This window comes from Panulirus ornatus, chromosome 11 (assembly GCF_036320965.1).
Source record: "Panulirus ornatus isolate Po-2019 chromosome 11, ASM3632096v1, whole genome shotgun sequence".
Lineage (NCBI taxonomy): Eukaryota > Metazoa > Arthropoda > Malacostraca > Decapoda > Palinuridae > Panulirus > Panulirus ornatus.
Window position 1 is genome coordinate 58,015,327 of NC_092234.1, and position 20,178 is coordinate 58,035,504.

The 20,178-nt window shown below is 42.0% G+C and overlaps 1 protein-coding gene across 2 annotated transcripts in view; it reads left to right on the forward strand.

Moving 5' to 3' along the window:
• The window catches only part of Mtl (Rac family small GTPase Mtl), a 74,726-nt gene that overhangs the window by 47,664 nt on the left and 6,884 nt on the right, over window positions 1-20,178 (forward strand). For both annotated transcript variants that reach the window (XM_071667134.1, XM_071667135.1), the window contains exons 4-5: window positions 4,755-4,872; window positions 17,731-17,891. In XM_071667134.1, the coding sequence (XP_071523235.1) occupies window positions 4,755-4,872; window positions 17,731-17,891 (279 nt within the window). The remainder of the gene's footprint in view (window positions 1-4,754; window positions 4,873-17,730; window positions 17,892-20,178) is intronic.

The following is a 20,178-nucleotide window of genomic DNA, read 5'->3' on the forward strand; positions in this document are numbered from 1 at the left end:
TTTCTCCAATAACTTAAAATTCTCCCAGCATTGTAATGAAGGTGCCAAGAAAGCAAATAGGATGTTAGGACTTATTAACGGAAACTTTATGTACAGAAGGGAGGATGTGATATTGCCACTATGCTGAAATCTAGTAAGACCACACTTTGAATATGTAGTGCAGTTGTGGGCCCCCAACATATGTAAGGGTATTCTTGAATTAGATGTAGTGCAGCAAAGAGCAGCTACTCAATTCTTTCCTTGTGTAACAAACCATATAAGGAAGACTGCTAGAGTTAAACTTGTTCTCCCTAAGCAAGAGGCATCTTTGGGGCATATAAATAGAATATTTCAAAATATTGAACATTTCTTTACAGTAGCACCAGCATTACTGATGAAAGGAAATGGGTTAAAACTTAGAGGTCACCAAGGTAATGTGGACTGTATGAAATATTTCTGTATGAGTGACATTACTGATGTGCAGAATTAGCTCCCAGAAAATGTTGTTTGGAGCAGCACCATTAATATCTTAAAGATTATGCTTGATCATCACTTATCACTCTCCAGTATTGCATATTTCATTTAATCAATCATCACAAGGCAATGATATATCATGCTACCTTCTCAAACACTGATCTCTTCCTGGCCATGCTATAGTAGAAAATCACTGTTGATTAACCCATGTTACCTGCTTTGAGAGAATAGATAAGAATTATTATATTCTTCAGCATTAAGAATAATATAGGCATGGTAAGTCGAGAGGCTGGAACTCAAGCTTATCCTTAGTATTGTATTTATAACAAAACTTGAACAGATGCATGCCATTGGTGATGGGATGCATGACATATTCATGTTCATTCTACTGTATGATGTTCCTATGAAAATTTCCTGCAGGCTTATTAATCCTGCAAGATATTCTTCTACCTGATTTCCTTCCCATATGTGCCAGAGGGAGTGGAGCTGTGGGGAGAGAGCCTTTGATTTGCTGCCCCTTTCTTCTACACTTACTTTTTTTTTTTCCTGCTTGGACCTTGGGTCTCTCTCTCTCTCTCTCTCTCTCTCTCTCTCTCTCTCTCTCTCTCTCTCTCTCTCTCTCTCTCTCTCTCTCTCTCTCTCTCTCTCTCTCTCTCTCTCTCTCTCTCTCTCTCTCTCTCTCTCTCTCTCTCTCTCTCTCTCTCTCTCTCTCTCTCTCTCTCTCTCTCTCTCTCTCTCTCTCTCTCTCTCTCTCTCTCTCTCTCTCTCTCTCTCTCTCTCTCTCTCTCTCTCTCTCTCTCTCTCTCTCTCTCTCTCTCTCTCTCTCTCTCTCTCTCTCTCTCTCTCTCTCTCTCTCTCTCTCTCTCTCTCTCTCTCTCTCTCTCTCTCTCTCTCTCTCTCTCTCTCTCTCTCTCTCTCTCTCTCTCTCTCTCTCTCTCTCTCTCTCTCTCTCTCTCTCTCTCTCTCTCTCTCTCTCTCTCTCTCTCTCTCTCTCTCTCTCTCTCTCTCTCTCTCTCTCTCTCTCTCTCTCTCTCTCTCTCTCTCTCTCTCTCTCTCTCTCTCTCTCTCTCTCTCTCTCTCTCTCTCTCTCTCTCTCTCTCTCTCTCTCTCTCTCTCTCTCTCTCTCTCTCTCTCTCTCTCTCTCTCTCTCTCTCTCTCTCTCTCTCTCTCTCTCTCTCTCTCTCTCTCTCTCTCTCTCTCTCTCTCTCTCTCTCTCATGATAGGCCTCATGAGCTGTAGATCTTCCAGAATCTTGGAAGAAAGAAGGATCAGTGCATGGACGTCTTCACATAACCACTTCTGTATATAGCTGCTCTGTGTAGGAGCTAGCAAAGAATTCCATCTTTTTAGTTTGAGAGAACCCCAAAAATAGCAACAATATATGAAAAGAATGGAGTATATGCTATCAGATTGCCAATTTTTTTACAATTGGCTGGTAGAATAATGTTTGAGATAAGAAAAGTGTCTTATCTGATCTGAGAAAAAACGCAGTGATTTGGCCATAGTGCTTTCATCTCATTGGTTTTATGAGTATTTACTTGTATGCATGTAAAACTTAGAACTCCAAATTCCAAAATCCCAAGCCTTTCAAATTTTGGAAGTTTACCTGTACCTTAAATAAGTCAAGTTGAAGAATGTATGGAAGGTGAGAACATTATCTTGGGAAGTGAAAATTGGTATGTTTGAAGAAATAATGGTTCCAACAATGTTTTATGGTTGCGAGGCATGGGCTATAGATAGGGTTGTGCAGGGGAGGGTGGATGTGTTGGAAATGAAGTGTTTGAGGATGATATGTGGTGTGGGGTGGGTTGATCGAGTAAGTAATGAAAGGGTAAGAGAGATGAATGGTAATAAAAAGAGTGTGGTTGAGAGAGCAGAAGAGGGTATAATGAAATGGTTTGGTCGCATGGAGAGAATGAGTAAGGAAAGATTGACAAAGAGAACATATGTGTCATAGGTGGATGGAACGAGGAGAAGTGGGAGACCAAATTGGAGGTGGAAGGATGGGGTGAAAAAGCTTTTGAGCACTCGGGGCCTGAACATACAGGAGGGTGAAAGGCGTGCAAGAAATAAGAGTGAATTGGAATGATGTGGTATACTGGGGTCAACTTGCTGTCAGTGGATTGAACCAGGGCATGTGAAGCATTTGGGGTAAACCATGGGAAGTTTTGTGGGGCCTGGATGTGGAAAGGGAGCTGTGGTTTCAGTGCATTACACATGCACTTCAATTTATTGACAGGACATCGACCCCAGTACACCACATCATTCCAATTCATTCTATTCCTTGCACGCCTTTCACCCTCCTGTATGTTTCAGCCCCGATCACTCAAAATCTTTTTCACTCCATCCTTCCACCTCCAGTTTGGTCTCCAACTTCTCATTCCCTCCACCTCTGATGCATATATCCTCCTTGTCAATCTCTCCTCACTCATTCTCTCCATGTGACAAAACCATTTCAATACACCCTCTTCTGCTCTCTCAACCACACACTTTTATTACCACACATTTCTTTTACCCTTTCATTACTTACTCAATCAAACCACCTCACACCACATATTGTCCTCAAACATTTCATTTACAACACATCCACCCTCCTCCGCACAACCTTATCTGTAGCCCACGCCACTCAACCATATAACATTGTTGGAACCACTATTCCTTCAAGCATACCCATTTTTGCTCTGAGATAACGTTCTAACCTTCCACACATTCCTCAGTGCTCCCAGAACCTTTGCCCCCTCCCCCAGCCTGTGACTCACTTCCACTTTTATGGTTCCATCTGCTGGTAAATCCACTCCCAGATATCTAGAACTTTTCACTTCTTTCAGTTTTTCTCCATTCAAACTTTCCTCCCAATTAGATTGCTCCTCAACCCTACCGAACCTGATAACCTTGCTCTTATTCACATTTACTCTCAGTGCAGTTTCTCATCCGAATCAGCCACCAGCTCTGTATCATCAGCGAACGACAACTGACTCACTTCCCAAGCCCTCTCAACCACAACAGACTGCATACTTGCCCCTCTCTCCAAGACTCTTGCTTTCATCTCCTTAACAACCCCATCCATAAACAAATTAAACATCCATGGAGACATCACGCACCCCTGCTGCAAACTGACATTCACTGGGAACCAATCACTCTCCTTTCTTCCTACTCATACACATGCCTTACATCCTTGATAAAAACTTTTCACTGCTTGAAGCAACTTGCCTCCCACATCATATACTCTTAATACCTTCCACAAAGCATCTCTATCAATTCTATCATATTCCTTCTCCAGATCCATAAATGCTGCATACAGAGCCATCTGTTTTTCTAAGTATTTCTCACATACGTTCTTCAAAGCAAACACCTGATCCCCACATCCTCTACCACTTCTGAAACGACACTGCTCTTCTCCAGTCTCATGCTCTTTACATGCCATTACCCTCTCAGTCAATACCCTCCCATATGTTCTCCCAGAAATACTCAACAAAGTTATACCTCTGTAATTTGAGCACTCACCTTTAACCCCTTGCCTTTGTACAGTGGCACTATGAATGCATTCTGCCAATCTTCAGGCACTTCACCATGAACCATACATATATAATTAATATCCTTACCAACCAGTCAACAACATATTCACCCCCTTTTTTGATTAATTCTACTGCAATACCATCCAAACTTGGCACCTTGCCAGCTTTTATATTCTGCAAAGCTTTCAATACATATCTTCTACAAAGCTTTCACTACATCTTCTCTGTTTACCAAACTATTCTCCCTGATCCTCTCACTTTACACATCACCTCGACCAAAACAACCTTTATTTGCCACTCTATCATCGAACACATTCAATAAACCTTCAAAATACTCATTCCATCTCCTCACTTCACCAATACTTGTTATTACTTCCCCATTATCCCCCTTCACCGATGTTCCCATTTGTTCTTGGCTTGCCCTCTTTTTCACTCTTGCACCTTTCTCTTGACCTCCTGCCTCTTTCTTTCATACATGTATAGGTACTTATATGTTCATGTGTGGGCATTTATGTATATACATGTGTATGTGGGTGGGTTGGGCCATTCTTTCGTCTGTTTGCTTTACCCTGCTAACGCAGGAGACAGCGACTAAGTATAATATGAATGAAAATAATAGATGACATAGGTGTGGGGAATATTTGTGCAAATATTTTTATTGCTGACCTGTATCTTTAAGTATCTTTACGTATCTTTACAGTCGGGCAATATATCATTGCAAATTTTGAATATGATATGCTAAAGTTTGTTCTTAATTAGGCTAATTTCTCATAACTTGTATTTTAGACAGATGTGTTCTTGATCTGCTTTAGTGTGGTGAGTCCGTCCTCCTGTGAGAACGTCACCTCTAAGTGGTATCCAGAAATTAAACACCATTGTCCAGATGCACCGATAATTCTTGTCGGTAAGTAATTATCATTTTGGACCCATTTCCAAAAGTGCAATACTTATCATTGATTGTCTGTTTAGGTTTATTTTCTATATGTATCTTTCTCTATATTTAATGTTTGAAGCTCCTTATTTTGTAATTTTACAAGTAAAGCATATTTCTTTACAGAATATCATATGACTATCCTCCAGCTTTCTGAGGAAGGCTGTGTGCACATCAGATCAAGTTTTAGTAAGGAATAGGGGAGAACAGAGTAGTGTACTTCATTAAGCTAGGGACCCTTGCCATGTTGCTATCCAGTAGCAAATATTCCCTGCAAAATTTGCAAAAATGATAAGTATATGTGGGTGAGTAGGGTTAATGGAAAGCTGGCATTATTGGATTATTTAGGAATTGATAGGCATGCAATGGAGAGACTCTCTGATGTGAATGTGCTGGGAGGGGCTGCTGTTGAGTTGTCTGATCATTACTTGGTGGAGGTGAGGGTACAGGTTAGTTGAGGGTATTAAGAAAGAGGAAATGATATTGTGCTCGTAAAAGGGTAGTAGAAGTTAGTGAGGTTAGAAAAGAGGTTTGTGTGAAGAGACACCAGGAAAGAATGAGTGTAACATGGCTAAAGGTTCAAGTAAATGAAGCTTGGGGGAGTGGGTGAGCAATGGGAGGTATTAAGGGAAGTAGTATTTACATATGTGATTGAAGTGTTTGGCGTGCAGAAGGTAGGAGGTGGAGAGTGAAAAAGATTTTGGGTGTTTGGGTGTGTGAACATGGAGGAGGGTAAAAGGCAGTCATGGGATAGATTGAATTGGAATGATTTGGCATACAGGCCAACGTGCTGTCGCTCGACTGTACCAGGGTATGTGTAGTCGCTGGGAGAAACCGTGGAAAGATTAGCAGGGCTTAGTTGTGGATAGGGGGTTGTGTTTTTGGTGCATTGCAGAAGACATCTAGAGAATGGATATAAGTGAATGTGGCCTTCATCTGTTCTTTGCACAACCTCACTAACCCAGGTATAAAAAAGTTTCATAGCAATATTTCTGAACACACACACACACACACACACACACACACACATATATATATATATATATATATATATATATATATATATATATATATATATATATATATATATACAAATCTTCACCTTAGCCTCCACAAGATAATGATCAGACATCCCTCCAGTTGCACCTCTCAGCACATTAACATCCAAAAGTCTCTCTTTCGCGCACCTGTCAATTAACATGTACTCCAATAACACTCTCTGGCCATCTCTCCTACTTACATACGTATACTTATGTATATCTCACTTTTTAAACCAGGTATTCCCAATCACCAGTCCTTTTTCAGCACATAAATCTACAAGCTCTTCACCATTTCCATTTACAGCACTGAACACCCCATGTATACCAATTATTCCCTCAACTGCCACATTACTCACCTTTGCATTCAAATCACCCATCACTATAACCCGGTCTCATGCATCAAAACCACTAACACACTCATTCAGCTGCTCCCAAAACACTTGCCTCTCATGATCTTTCTTCTCATGCCCAGGTGCATATGCACCAATAATCACCCATCTCTCTCCATCAACTTTCAGGTTTACCCATATTAATCGAGAATTTACTTTCTTACATTCTATCACATACTCCCACAACTCCTGTTTCAGGAGTACTGCTACTCCTTCCCTTGCTCTTGTCCTCTCACTAACCCCTGACTTTACTCCCAAGACATTCCCAAACCACTCTTCCCCTTTACCCTTGAGCTTCGTTTCACTAAGAGCCAAAACATCCAGGTTCCTTTCCTCAAACATACTACCTATCTCTCCTTTTTTCACATCTTGGTTACATCCACACACATTTAGACACCCCAGTCTGAGCCTTCGAGGAGGATGAGCACTCCCCGCGTGACTCCCTCTTCTGTTTCCCATTTGTATGGGTTTTCAGAAAAGAAGAGTGAATGTTGGGGTGAAGAGGGTGGTGAGAGTAAGTGAGCTTGGGAAGGAGACTTGTGTGAGGAAGTACCAGGAGAGACTGAGTATAGAATGGAAAAAGGTGAGAACAATGGAAGTAAGAGGAGTGGGGGAGGAATGGGATGTATTTAGGGAATCAGTGATGGATTGTGCAAAAGATGCTTGTGGCATGAGAAGAGTGGGAGGTGGGTTAATTAGAAAGGGTAGTGAGTGGTGGGATGAAGAAGTAAGATTATTAGTGAAAGAGAAGAGAGAGGCATTTGGATGATTTTTGCAGGGAAAAAATGCAATTGAGTGGGAGATGTGTAAAAGAAAGAGACAGGAGGTCAAGAGAAAGGTGCAAGAGGTGAAAAAGAGGGCAAATGAAAGTTGGGGTGAGAGAGTATCATTAAATTTTAGGGAGAATAAAAAGATGTTCTGGAAGGAGGTAAATAAAGTGCGTAAGACAAGGGAGCAAATGGGAACTTCAGTCAAGGGCGCAAATGGGGAGGTGATAACAAGTAGTGGTGATGTGAGAAAGAGATGGAGTGAGTATTTTGAAGGTTTGTTGAATGTGTTTGATGATAGAGTGGCAGATATAGGGTGTTTTGGTCGAGGTGGTGTGCAAAGTGAGAGGGTTAGGGAAAATGATTTGGTAAACAGAGAAGAGGTAGTAAAAGCTTTGCGGAAGATGAAAGCCGGCAAGGCAGCAGGTTTGGATGGTTTTGCAGTGGAATTTATTAAAAAAGGGGGTGACTGTATTATTGATTGGTTGGTAAGGTTATTTAATGTATGTATGACTCATGGTGAGGTGCCTGAGGATTGGCGGAATGTGTGCATAGTGCCATTGTACAAAGGCAAAGGGGATAAGAGTGAGTGCTCAAATTACAGAGGTATAAATTTGTTGAGTATTCCTGGTAAATTATATGGGAGGGTATTGATTGAGAGGGTGAAGGCATGTATAGAGCATCAGATTGGGGAAGAGCAGTGTGGTTTCAGAAGTGGTAGAGGATGTGTGGATCATGTGTTTGCTTTGAAGAATGTATGTGAGAAATACTTAGAAAAGCAAATGGATTTGTATGTAGCATTTATGGATCTGGAGAAGGCATATGATAGAGTTGATAGAGATGCTCTGTGGAAGGTATTAAATATATATGGTGTGGGAGGCAAGTTGTTAGAAGCAGTGAAAAGTTTTTATCGAGGATGTAAGGCATGTGTACGTGTAGGAAGAGAGGAAAGTGATTGGTTCTCAGTGAATGTAGGTTTGCGGCAGGGGTGTGTGATGTCTCCATGGTTGTTTGATTTGTTTATGGATGGGGTTGTTAGGGAGGTGAATGCAAGAGTTTTGGAAAGAGGGGCAAGCATGAAGTCTGTTGGGGATGAGAGAGCTTGGGAAGTGAGTCAGTTGTTGTTCGCTTATGATACAGCGCTGGTGGCTGATTCATGTGAGAAACTGCAGAAGCTGGTGACTGAGTTTGGTAAAGTGTGTGAAAGAAGAAAGTTAAGAGTAAATGTGAATAAGAGCAAGGTTATTAGGTACAGTAGGGTTGAGGGTCAAGTCAATTGGGAGGTAAGTTTGAATGAAGAAAAACTGGAGGAAGTAAAGTGTTTTAGATATCTGGGAGTGGATCTGGCAGTGGATGGAACCATGGAAGCGGAAGTGGATCATAGGGTGGTGGAGGGGGCGAAAATCCTGGGAGCATTGAAGAATGTGTGGAAGTCGAGAACATTATCTCGGAAAGCAAAAATGGGTATGTTTGAAGGAATAGTGGTTCCAACAATGTTGTATGGTTGCGAGGCGTGGGCTATGGATAGAGTTGTGCGCAGGAGGATGGATGTGCTGGAAATGAGATGTTTGAGGACAATGTGTGGTGTGAGGTGGTTTGATCGAGTAAGTAACGTAAGGGTAAGAGAGATGTGTGGAAATAAAAAGAGCGTGGTTGAGAGAGCAGAGGAGGGTGTTTTGAAATGGTTTGGTCACATGGAGAGAATGAGTGAGGAAAGATTGACCAAGAGGATATATGTGTCGGAGGTGGAGGGAACGAGGAGAAGAGGGAGACCAAATTGGAGGTGGAAAGATGGAGTGAAAAAGATTTTGTGTGATCGGGGCCTGAACATGCAGGAGGGTGAAAGGAGGGCAAGGAATAGAGTGAGTTGGAGCGATGTGGTATACCGGGGTTGACGTGCTGTCAGTGGATTGAATCAGGGCATGTGAAGCGTCTGGGGTAAACCATGGAAAGCTGTGTAGGTATGTATATTTGCGTGTGTGGATGTATGTATATACATGTGTATGGGGGTGGGTTGGGCCATTTCTTTCGTCTGTTTCCTTGCGCTACCTCGCAAACGCGGGAGACAGCGACAAAGCAAAAAAAAAATATATATATATATATATATATATATATATATATATATATATATATATATATGTGTGTGTGTGTGTGTGTGTGTGTGTGTGTGTGTGTGTCAGAGGTGGAGGGAACGAGGAGAATTGGGAGTCCAGATTGGAGATGGAAAGATGGAGTGAAAAAGATTTTGAGTGATCGGGGCCTGAACAGGCAGGAAGGTGAAAGGCGTGCAAGGAATAGAGTAAATTGGAACGATGTGGTATACTGGGGTCGACGTGCTGTCAGTGGATTGAACCAGGGCATGTGAAGCGTCTGGGGTAAACCATGGAAAGTTGTGTGGGGCCTGGATGTGGAAAGGGAGCTGTGGTTTCGGTGCATTATTACATGACAGCTAGAGACTGAGTGTGAACGAATGGGGCCTTTGGTGTCTTTTTGTAGCGCTACCTCACACACATGAGGGGGAAGGGGGTTATTATTCCATGTGTGGCGAGGTGGCGATGGGAACAAATAAAGGCAGACAGTATGAATTATGTACATGTGTATATATGTATATGTCTGTGTGTGTATATGTATATGTGTACATTGAGATGTATAGGTATGTATATTTGCGTGTGTGGACGTGTATGTATATACACGTGTATGTGGGCGGGTTGGGCCATTCTTTCGTCTGTTTCCTTGCGCTACCTCGCTAACGCGGGAGACAGCAACAAAGCAAAATGATAAATAATAATATATATCCCTGGGGATAGGGGAGAAAGAGTACTTCGCACTTATTCTCTGCATGTCATAGCATGGGGCTGGAACTCCCCCACCCTTGTATTTAAATTTCTAAAAAGGGGAAACAGAGGAAGGAGTCAAATGGGGAGTGCTTATCTCCCTGGAAAGCTCAGATTGGGGTGTCTGAATGTGTGTGGATGTAACCAAGATTAAAGAAAGAGATCGTTAGTATTTTTGAGGAATGAAACCTGGATGTTTTGTCTCAGAGTGAAAGAAAGCTCAAGGGTAAAGGCGGGGAGTGGTTTGGGAATGTCTTGGGAGTAAAGTCGGGTTGATGAGAGGACAAGAACAAAGGAGGAAGTAGCACTGCCTTTGAAGTAAGAGCTGTGGGAATATGTATTAGAATGTAAGTAAGTAAATTCTAGATTGTTGTAGGTAAAACTGAAAGTGGATGGAGAAAGATGGGTGATTATTGGTGCCTATGCACCTGATTCTGAGAAGGAAGATCATGAGAGGTAAGTCTTTTGGGAGCAGCTGAGTGAGTGTGTTAGCAGTTTTGATGCACGAGACTGGGTTATAGTGATGGGTGATTTAGATGCAAAGGTAAGTAATGTGGCAGTTGAGGGTATAATTGGTGTACGTAAGGTGTTCAGTGTTGTAAATGGAAATGGTGAAGGGATTGTGGATTTGTGTGCTGGAAAAGGACTGGTGATTTGAAATACCTGGTTTAAAAAGAGAGATATGCATAAGTATACGTATGTGAATAGGAGAGATGGTCAATGGGTGTTATTGGGTTATGTGTTAATTGATAGGCATGGAAAGGAGGGACTTTTGGATGTTAATATGCTGGGAGGGGCAGCTGGAGGGATGTCTGATCACTATCTTGTGGAGGCAAATGTGAAGATTTGTAGAGGTTTCCAGAAAAAAAGAGTGAACTTTGGGGAGAAGAGAGTGGTGAGAGTAAGTGAGCTTGGAAAGGAGAATTATGTGAGTAAGTACTATGAGAGATTAAGTTAGAATGGCAGAAGATGAAAGCAAATGATGTTGTGGGAGCGGGTGAGGAATGTGACGAACTTAGGGAAGCAGTGATGGCTTGTGCAAAAGATGTATATGGCATGAGAAAGGTGGGAAGTGGTCAGGTTAGAAAGGGTAGTGAGTGGTGGGATGAAGAAGTAAGGTTGTTAGTGAAAGAGAAGAGAGAGGTGTTTGGATGATATTTGCAGGAAAGTAGTGCAAATAACTGGGAGATGTATAAAAGAAAGCGACAGGAAATCAAGAGAAAGGTGCCTGAGGTGAAAAAGAGGGCAAATGAGAGTTAGGTTGAGAGAGTATCATTGATTTTCAGGGAGAAGAAAAGGATGTTTTGGAGGGAGGTAAATACCATGCATAAGACAAGAGAACAAATGGGAACATCGGCGAATGGGGCAAGTGGGGAGGTAATAACAAGTAGTGAAGAAGTGAGAAGATGGAGTGAGTATTTTGAAGGTTTGTCAAATGTGTTTGATGATAGAGTGGCAGATATAGGATGTTTTGGTCTGGGTGGTGTGTGAAGTGAGAGGGTCAGGGAGAATGGTTTGGTAAATAGAGAAGAGGTAGTGAAAACTTTGCTGTTGAAATCCGGCAAAGTGGCGGGTTTGGATGGTATTGCAGTGGAACTTATTAAGAAAGGGGATGACTGTGTTGTTGATTGGTTGGTAAGGGTATTCAGTGTATGTATGGATCATCGTTTAGTGCCTGAGGATTGGTGGAATGCATGCATAGTGCCATTGTACAAAGGCAAAGGAAATAAAGGTGAGTGTTCAAACTACAGAGGCATAAGTTTGTCGAGTATTCCTGGGAAATCATATGAGAGGGTATTGATTGAGATGGTTAAAGTATGCACAGAGCATCAGATTGGGGAAGAGCAGTGTGGTTTCAGAAGTGGTAGTAGATGTGTGAATCAGGTGTTTGCTTTGAAGAAAGTATTCGAGAAATACGTAGAAAAAGAGGTAGATTTGTATTGAGCATTTATGGATCTGAAGAAGGCATATGATAGGCATGATAGATATGCTTTGTGGAAGGTTTTAAGAGTATATGGTGTGGGATGTAAGTTGCTAGAAGCAGTGAAAAGTTTTGAAAGGAATAGAGTGAATTTGAACAATGTGGTATACTGGGGTTGACATGCTGTCAGTGGACTGAACCAGGGCATGTGAAACTTCTGGGGTAAACCATAGAAATGTCTGTAGGGCCTGGATGTGGATAGGGAGCTGTGGTTTAGGTACATTACACATGACAACTTGATACTGAGTGAGAACAAATGTGGCTTTTTTTTGTCTTTTCCTAGCGCTTCCTCTCTGGAAAAGGGGGGGGGGGGGGGGGTGTTGCTATATCCTGTGTGGTGGGGTAGCAACAGGAATGGATGAAGGCAAGCAAGTATGAACATGAACTGTCATTTGCCAGTGAACATTTTGTGGTTTCTTTTACCTTCACTGAAAAATTGATATCTGATTATTATTATATTTTATCCATACGATAAATCCTTTCCTTTTTTATTGAATATGATTTATTGATAATTTTTTCATCAGAGCAAAATAATATAAGTTTGTAAAATTACCAGTTGTATCAATTAGATGCCATGTTATCAAGGTCAGACAGGTACTGGCAACACTGCCTCCACTATGTTAGAATCACCTTGACCTGCCTCATCTTGGTTAACTTTCAGTCTTGGATGAGCCAATACCCATATATTCATTCTCCATACAATCTGAAAACAGATCATCAGGTAATTCTGGATCATCTGCTGGGTCCTCTAAATCTTGCTAAAAGCTACTCCATTTCCTTCCAAGAAAATTCACAAGAGTATACTGTCATTGGCATGAATGGAGAACAAATGCCTGTGGATAGAAATTTTTGTTCACTGCCACATAAGTAACCCTCTTGGCATGCATTCCTGAAATAAAGATATGAAATTTGATTTATGAATATCTGTTTAGAGGATTCATCTGGCCTGAAATAGAGATATGAAATTTGATGTATAAATATCTGTTTAGAGGACTCACATCTGGCATGCATAGATATCCATCTAGATGGGTTTAGGGGTTCATCCCAGGGAGTTCTTTCAAAATAGTTGCATATCTATATGCTTCTTAGTTGCTCCTCTGTATGTGAAACTATAATATTTACCAACTGGGTGTATATGCTGAGGGTTAGTGAAAAGTTAGCTGAAAGTATTGTATCATAAGGGAAATGAAAATTTTTTGAAGAAGTTAGCTGATATAGTTCAAGCAGTTGACCAAGTTTTTTCAAAGTGTGATATTATTCTGTACAGTTTTAGGTTGTGTTCTTGAACAAAATCAGAAAATAATTGTTTCACTGTTCCTTTGAATATCATATTTACTCTTATTTTACAGAACTTTTTAAAGTGTCAGTTTTAGGACTTGTGTTTGTCTCATGGATGTTTTATTAGAAGTTAGCATGATAATTTGCCTCCATTGCCCATGAGGAATGCAGGGTAATGCAAGGGTTTATATCGACATTTCCAAACAAGACTTATTATATATATGTATTTCAAATTACTGGTGATTGGGAATACCTGGTTTAAAAAGCGAGATATACATAAGTATACGTATGTAAGTAGGAGAGATGGCCAGAGAGCGTTATTGGATTACGTGTTAATTGACAGGAGCGCGAAAGAGAGACTTTTGGATGTAAATGTGCTGAGAGGTGCAACTGGAGGGATGTCTGATCAGTATCTTGTGGAGGCTAAGGTGAAGATTTGTATGGGTTTTCAGAAAAGAAGAGTGCATGTTGGGGTGAAGAGGGTGGTGAGAGTGAGTGAGCTTGGGAAGGAGACTTGTGTGAGGAAGTACCAGGAGAGACTGAGTACAGAATGGAAAAAGGTGAGAACAATGGAAGTAAGGGGAGTGGGGGAGGAATGGGATGTATTTAGGGAATCAGTGATGGCTTGCGCAAAAGATGCTTGTGGCATGAGAAGCGTGGGAGGTGGGTTGATTAGGAAGGGTAGTGAGTGGTGGGATGAAGAGGTAAGATTATTAGTGAAAGAGAAGAGAGAGGCATTTGGACGATTTTTGCAGGGAAAAAATGCAATTGAGTGGGAGATGTATAAAAGAAAGAGACAGGAGGTCAAGAGAAAGGTGCAAGAGGTGAAAAAGAGGGCAAATGAGAGTTGGGGTGAGAGAGTTTCAGAAGTGGTAGAGGATGTGTGGATCAGGTGTTTGCTTTGAAGAATGTATGTGAGAAATACTTAGAAAAGCAAATGGATTTGTATGTAGCATTTATGGATCTGGAGAAGGCATATGATAGAGTTGATAGAGATGCTCTGTGGAAGGTATTAAGAATATATGGTGTTGGAGGCAAGTTGTTAGAAGCAGTGAAAAGTTTTTATCGAGGATGTAAGGCATGTGTACGTGTAGGAAGAGAGGAAAGTGATTGGTTCTCAGTGAATGTAGGTTTGCGGCAGGGGTGTGTGATGTCTCCATGGTTGTTTAATTTGTTTATGGATGGGGTTGTAAGGGAGGTAAATGCAAGAGTCCTGGAAAGAGGGGCAAGTATGAAGTCTGTTGGGGATGAGAGAGCTTGGGAAGTGAGTCAGTTGTTGTTCGCTGATGATACAGCGCTGGTGGCTGATTCATGTGAGAAACTGCAGAAGCTGGTGACTGAGTTTGGTAAAGTGTGTGGAAGAAGAAAGTTGAGAGTAAATGTGAATAAGAGCAAGGTTATTAGGTACAGTAGGGGTGAGGGTCAAGTCAATTGGGAGGTGAGTTTGAATGGAGAAAAACTGGAGGAAGTGAAGTGTTTTAGATATCTGGGAGTGGATCTGTCAGCGGATGGAACCATGGAAGCGGAAGTGGATCATAGGGTGGGGGAGGGGGCGAAAATTTTGGGAGCCTTGAAAAATGTGTGGAAGTCGAGAACATTATCTCGGAAAGCAAAAATGGGTATGTTTGAGGGAATAGTGGTTCCAACAATGTTGTATGGTTGCGAGGCGTGGGCTATGGATAGAGATGTGCGCAGGAGGATGGATGTGCTGGAAATGAGATGTTTGAGGACAATGTGTGGTGTGAGGTGGTTTGATCGAGTAAGTAACGTAAGGGTAAGAGAGATGTGTGGAAATAAAAAGAGCGTGGTTGAGAGAGCAGAAGAGGGTGTTTTGAAATGGTTTGGGCACATGGAGAGAATGAGTGAGGAGAGATTGACCAAGAGGATATATGTGTCGGAGGTGGAGGGAACGAGGAGAAGAGGGAGACCAAATTGGAGGTGGAAAGATGGAGTGAAAAAGATTTTGTGTGATCGGGGCCTGAACATGCAGGAGGGTGAAAGGAGGGCAAGGAATAGAGTGAATTGGAGTCATGTGGTATACAGGGGTTGACGTGCTGTCAGTGGATTGAATCAAGGCATGTGAAGCGTTTGGGGTAAACCATGGAAAGCTGTGTAGGTATGTATATTTGCGTGTGTGGACGTGTGTATGTACATGTGTATGGGGGGGGGGGCCATTTCTTTCGTCTGTTTCCTTGCGCTACCTCGCAAACGCGGGAGACAGCGACAAAGTATTAAAAAAAAAAAAAAAAAAAAAAAAAAAAAAAAAGATGTTCTGGAAGGAGGTAAATAAAGTGCGTAAGACAAGGGAGCAAATGGGAACTTCAGTCAAGGGCGCTAATGGGGAGGTGATAACAAGTAGTGGTGCTGTGAGAAGGAGATGGAGTGAGTATTTTGAAGGTTTGTTGAATGTGTTTGATGATAGAGTGGCAGATATAGGGTGTTTTGGTCGAGGTGGTGTGCAAAGTGAGAGGGTTGGGGAAAATGATTTGGTAAACAGAGAAGAGGTAGTAAAAGCTTTGCAGAAGATGAAAGCCGGCAAGGCAGCAGGTTTGGATGGTATTGCAGTGGAATTTATTAAAAAAGGGGGTGACTGTATTGTTGACTGGTTGGTAAGGTTATTTAATGTATGTATGACTCATGGTGAGGTGCCTGAGGATTGGAGGAATGCGTGCATAGTGCCATTGTACAAAGGCAAAGGGGATAAGAGTGAGTGCTCAAATTACAGAGGTATAAGTTTGTTGAGTATTCCTGGTAAATTATATGGGAGGGTATTGATTGAGAGGGTAAAGGCATGTACAGAGCATCAGATTGGGGAAGAGTAGTTTGGTTTCAGAAGTGGTAGAGGATGTGTGGATCAGGTGTTTGCTTTGAAGAATGTATGTGAGAAATTCTTAGAAAAGCAAATGGATTTGTATGTAGCATTTATGGATCTGGAGAAGGCATATGATAGAGTTGATAGAGATGCTCTGTGGAAGGTATTAAGAATATATGGTGTGGGTGGCAAGTTGTTAGAAGCAGTGAAAAGTTTTTATCGAGGATGTAAGGCATGTGTACGTGTAGGAAGAGAGGAAAGTGATTGGTTCTCAGTGAATGTAGGTTTGCGGCAGGGGTGTGTGATGTCTCCATGATTGTTTAATTTGTTTATGGATGGGGTTGTTAGGGAGGTGAATGCAAGAGTTTTGGTAAGAGGGGCAAAAATGAAGTCTGTTGTGGATGAGAGAGCTTGGGAAGTGAGTCAGTTGTTGTTCGCTGATGATACAGCACTGATGGCTGATTCATGTGAGAAACTGCAGAAGCTGGTGACTGAGTTTGGTAAAGTGTGTGAAAGAAGAAAGTTAAGAGTAAATGTGAATAAGAGCAAGGTTATTAGGTACAGTAGGGTTGAGGGTCAAGTCAATTGGGAGGTAAGTTTGAATGGAGAAAAACTGGAGGAAGTAAAGTGTTTTAGATATCTGGGAGTGGATCTGGCAGCGGATGGAACCATGGAAGCGGAAGTGAATCATAGGGTGCGGGAGGGGGCGAAAATCCTGGGGGCCTTGAAGAATGTGTGGAAGTCGAGAACATTATCTCGGAAAGCAAAAATGGGTATGTTTGAAGGAATAGTGGTTCCAACAATGTTGTATGGTTGCGAGGCGTCGGCTATGGATAGAGTTGTGCGCAGGAGGGTGGATGTGCTGGAAATGAGATGTTTGAGGACAATGTGTGGTGTGAGGTGGTTTGATCGAGTAAGTAATGTAAGGGTAAGAGAGATGTGTGGAAATAAAAAGAGCGTGGTTGAGAGAGCAGAAGAGGGTGTTTTGAAATGGTTTGGGCTCATGGAGAGAATGAGTGAGGAAAGATTGACCAAGAGGATATATGTGTCGGAGGTGGAGGGAACGAGGAGAAGTGGGAGACCAAATTGGAGGTGGAAAGATGGAGTGAAAAAGATTTTGTGTGATTGGGGCCTGAACATGCAGGAGGGTGAAAGGAGGGCAAGGAATAGAGTGAATTGGATCGATGTGGTATACCGGAGTTGACGTGCTGTCAGTGGATTGAATCAGGGCATGTGAAGCATCTGGGGTAAACCATGGAAAGCTGTGTGGGGCCTGGATGTGGAAAGGGAGCTGTGGTTTCGGGCATTATTGCATGACAGCTAGGGACTGAGTGTGAACAAATGAGGCCTTTGTTGTCTTTTCCTAGCGCTACCCCGCACACATGAGGGGGGAGGGGGATGGTATTCCATGTGTGGCGAGGTGGCGATGGGAATGAATAAAGGCAGACAATGTGAATTGTGTGCATGGGTATATATGTATGTGTCTGTGTGTGTAATATATATGTGTACATTGAGATGTATAGGCATGTATATTTGCGTGTGTGGACGTGTGTGTATATACATGTGTATGGGGGTGGGTTGGGCCATTTCTTTCGTCTGTTTCCTTGCGCTACCTCGCAAACGCGGGAGACAGTGACAAAGCAAAATAAATATATAAATAATATTTCAAATTAGAACTTAGAGCATCATTATGGAACAATGGTTAATAGTAATGTATTCATGTTTTTTAGGGACAAAAATGGATCTTAGAGAAGACAAGGAGACCCTGGCACTTCTGTCTGACCAGGGACAATCTCCAGTTAAGCGGGAAGCTGGTCAAAAACTAGCTAATAAAATTAGAGCTGTCAAATACATGGAATGTTCAGCTTTGACACAACGAGGACTTAAACAGGTATTGTTCCTTTCTCTCTCTCCTGCGAATTGTAAGATGTTTTGCAGGTGACACCAAAGTTAGTAAAATGATAGGATCAGAAAAAGAGAAAATTCATAAGGCGTATAGATTTACAGGAATACACCAAATCTTGTCTGTTGCAAGGGTTACATTCCTGGAAATCTGTGTTCAGGAAAATTGATTTGCAGCTTAATAATTGTGAAATAAGCGGAAGTATGCAAATATGGCCATGAAATGTAACACAGAAAAGTATTTAGATATTCATGTTCATAAAAACCTGAGAATGAATACCTGTGTGCCTATGAATTAAACAAATATTTATTTTATTTATATTACACTTTGTCGCAGTCTCCCACGTTAGTGAGGTAGCACAAGGAAACAGACAAAAGAAGAGCCCAACCCACCCATATACACATGTATATACATACACGTCCACACACTCACATATACATACCTATACATTTCTACGTATGCATATATATGCATACACAGACATATACATATATACACTTGTACATAATTAATCCTTGCTGCCTTTATTCATTCCTGTCACCACCCCGCCACACATGAAATGACAACCCCCTCCCCCTGCATGCGTGCGAGGTAGCACTAGGAAAAGACAACAAAGGCCACATTCATTCACACTCAGTCTCGAGCTGTCATGTATAATGCACTGAAACCACAGCTCCCTTTCCACATCCAGGCCCCACAAAACTTTCCATGGTTTACCCCAGACACTTCACATGCTCTGGTTCAATCCATTGACAGCACATTGACCCCGGTATACCACATCGTTCCAATTCACTCTATTCCTTGCACGCCTTTCACCCTCCTGCATGTTCAGGCCCCAATCACTCAAAATCTTTTTCACTTCATCTTTCCACCTCCAATTTAGTCTCCCACTTCTCGTTCCCTCCATGTCTGACACATGTATCCTCTTTGTCAGTTTTTCCTCACCCATTCTCTCCATGTGACCAAACCATTTCAAAACACCCTCTTCTGCTTTTTCAACCACACTCTTTTTATTACCACACATATCTCTTACCCTTTCATTACTTACTCGATCAAACCACCTCACACCACATATTGTCCTCAAACATCTCATTTCCAACACATCCACCCTCCTCCGCACAACTCTATCTATAGCCCACCCCTCACAACCATATAACATTGTTGGAACCACTATGCCTTCAAACATACCCATTTTTGCTTTCCAAGATTATGTTCTTGCCTTCCTCACCTTTTTCAAAGCCCCCAGAACTTTTGCCTCCTCCCTCACCATGTGACTCACTTCTGCTTCCATGGTTCCATCCACTGCCAAATCCACTCTCAGATATCTAAAACACTTCACTTCCTCCAGTTTTTCTCCATTCAAAATTACCTCCCAATTGACTTGTCCCTCAACCCGACTGTACCTAATAACCTTGCTCATATTCACATTTACTCTCAGCTTTCTATCACACACTTTACCAAACTCAGTCACCAGCCTCTGCAGTTTCTCACCCAAATCAGCCACCAGCGCTGTATCATCAGCAAACAACAACTGACTCACTTCCCATGCCCTTTCATCCACAACAGACTGCATATTTGCCCCTCTCTCCAAAACTCTTGCATTCACCTCCCTAACAACCCCATCCATAAACAAATTAAACAAGCATGGAGACATCACGCACCCCAGCTGCACACCGACATTCAATGAGAACCAATTACTTTCCTCTTTTCCTACTGGTACACATGCCTTATATCCTCGATAAAAACAATTTACTGCTTCTAGCAACTTGCCTCCCACACCATATATTCTTAATACCTTCCACAGAGCATCTGTGTCAACTCTTATCATGTGCCTTTTCCAGATCCATAAATGCTACATACAAATCCATTTGCTTTTCTAAGTATTTCTCACATATATTCTTCAAAGCAAACACCTGATCTACGCATCCTCTACCACTTCTGAAACCACACTGCTCTTCCCCAATCTGTTGCTCTGTACATGCTTTCACCCTCGCAATCATTACCCTCCCATATAATTTCCCAGGAATACTCAAGAACCTTGTACCTTTATCCCCTTTGCCTTTGTACAATGGCACTATGCATGCATTCTGCCAATCCTCAGGCACCACACCATGAATCATACATACATTGAATATCCTTACCAACCAGTCAACAACACAATCACCCTTTTTTAATAAATTCCACTGCAATACCATCCAAACCCGCCGCCTTGCCGGCTTCCATCTTCCGCAGAGCTTTCACTACCTCTTCTCTGTCTACCAAATCATTCTCCCTA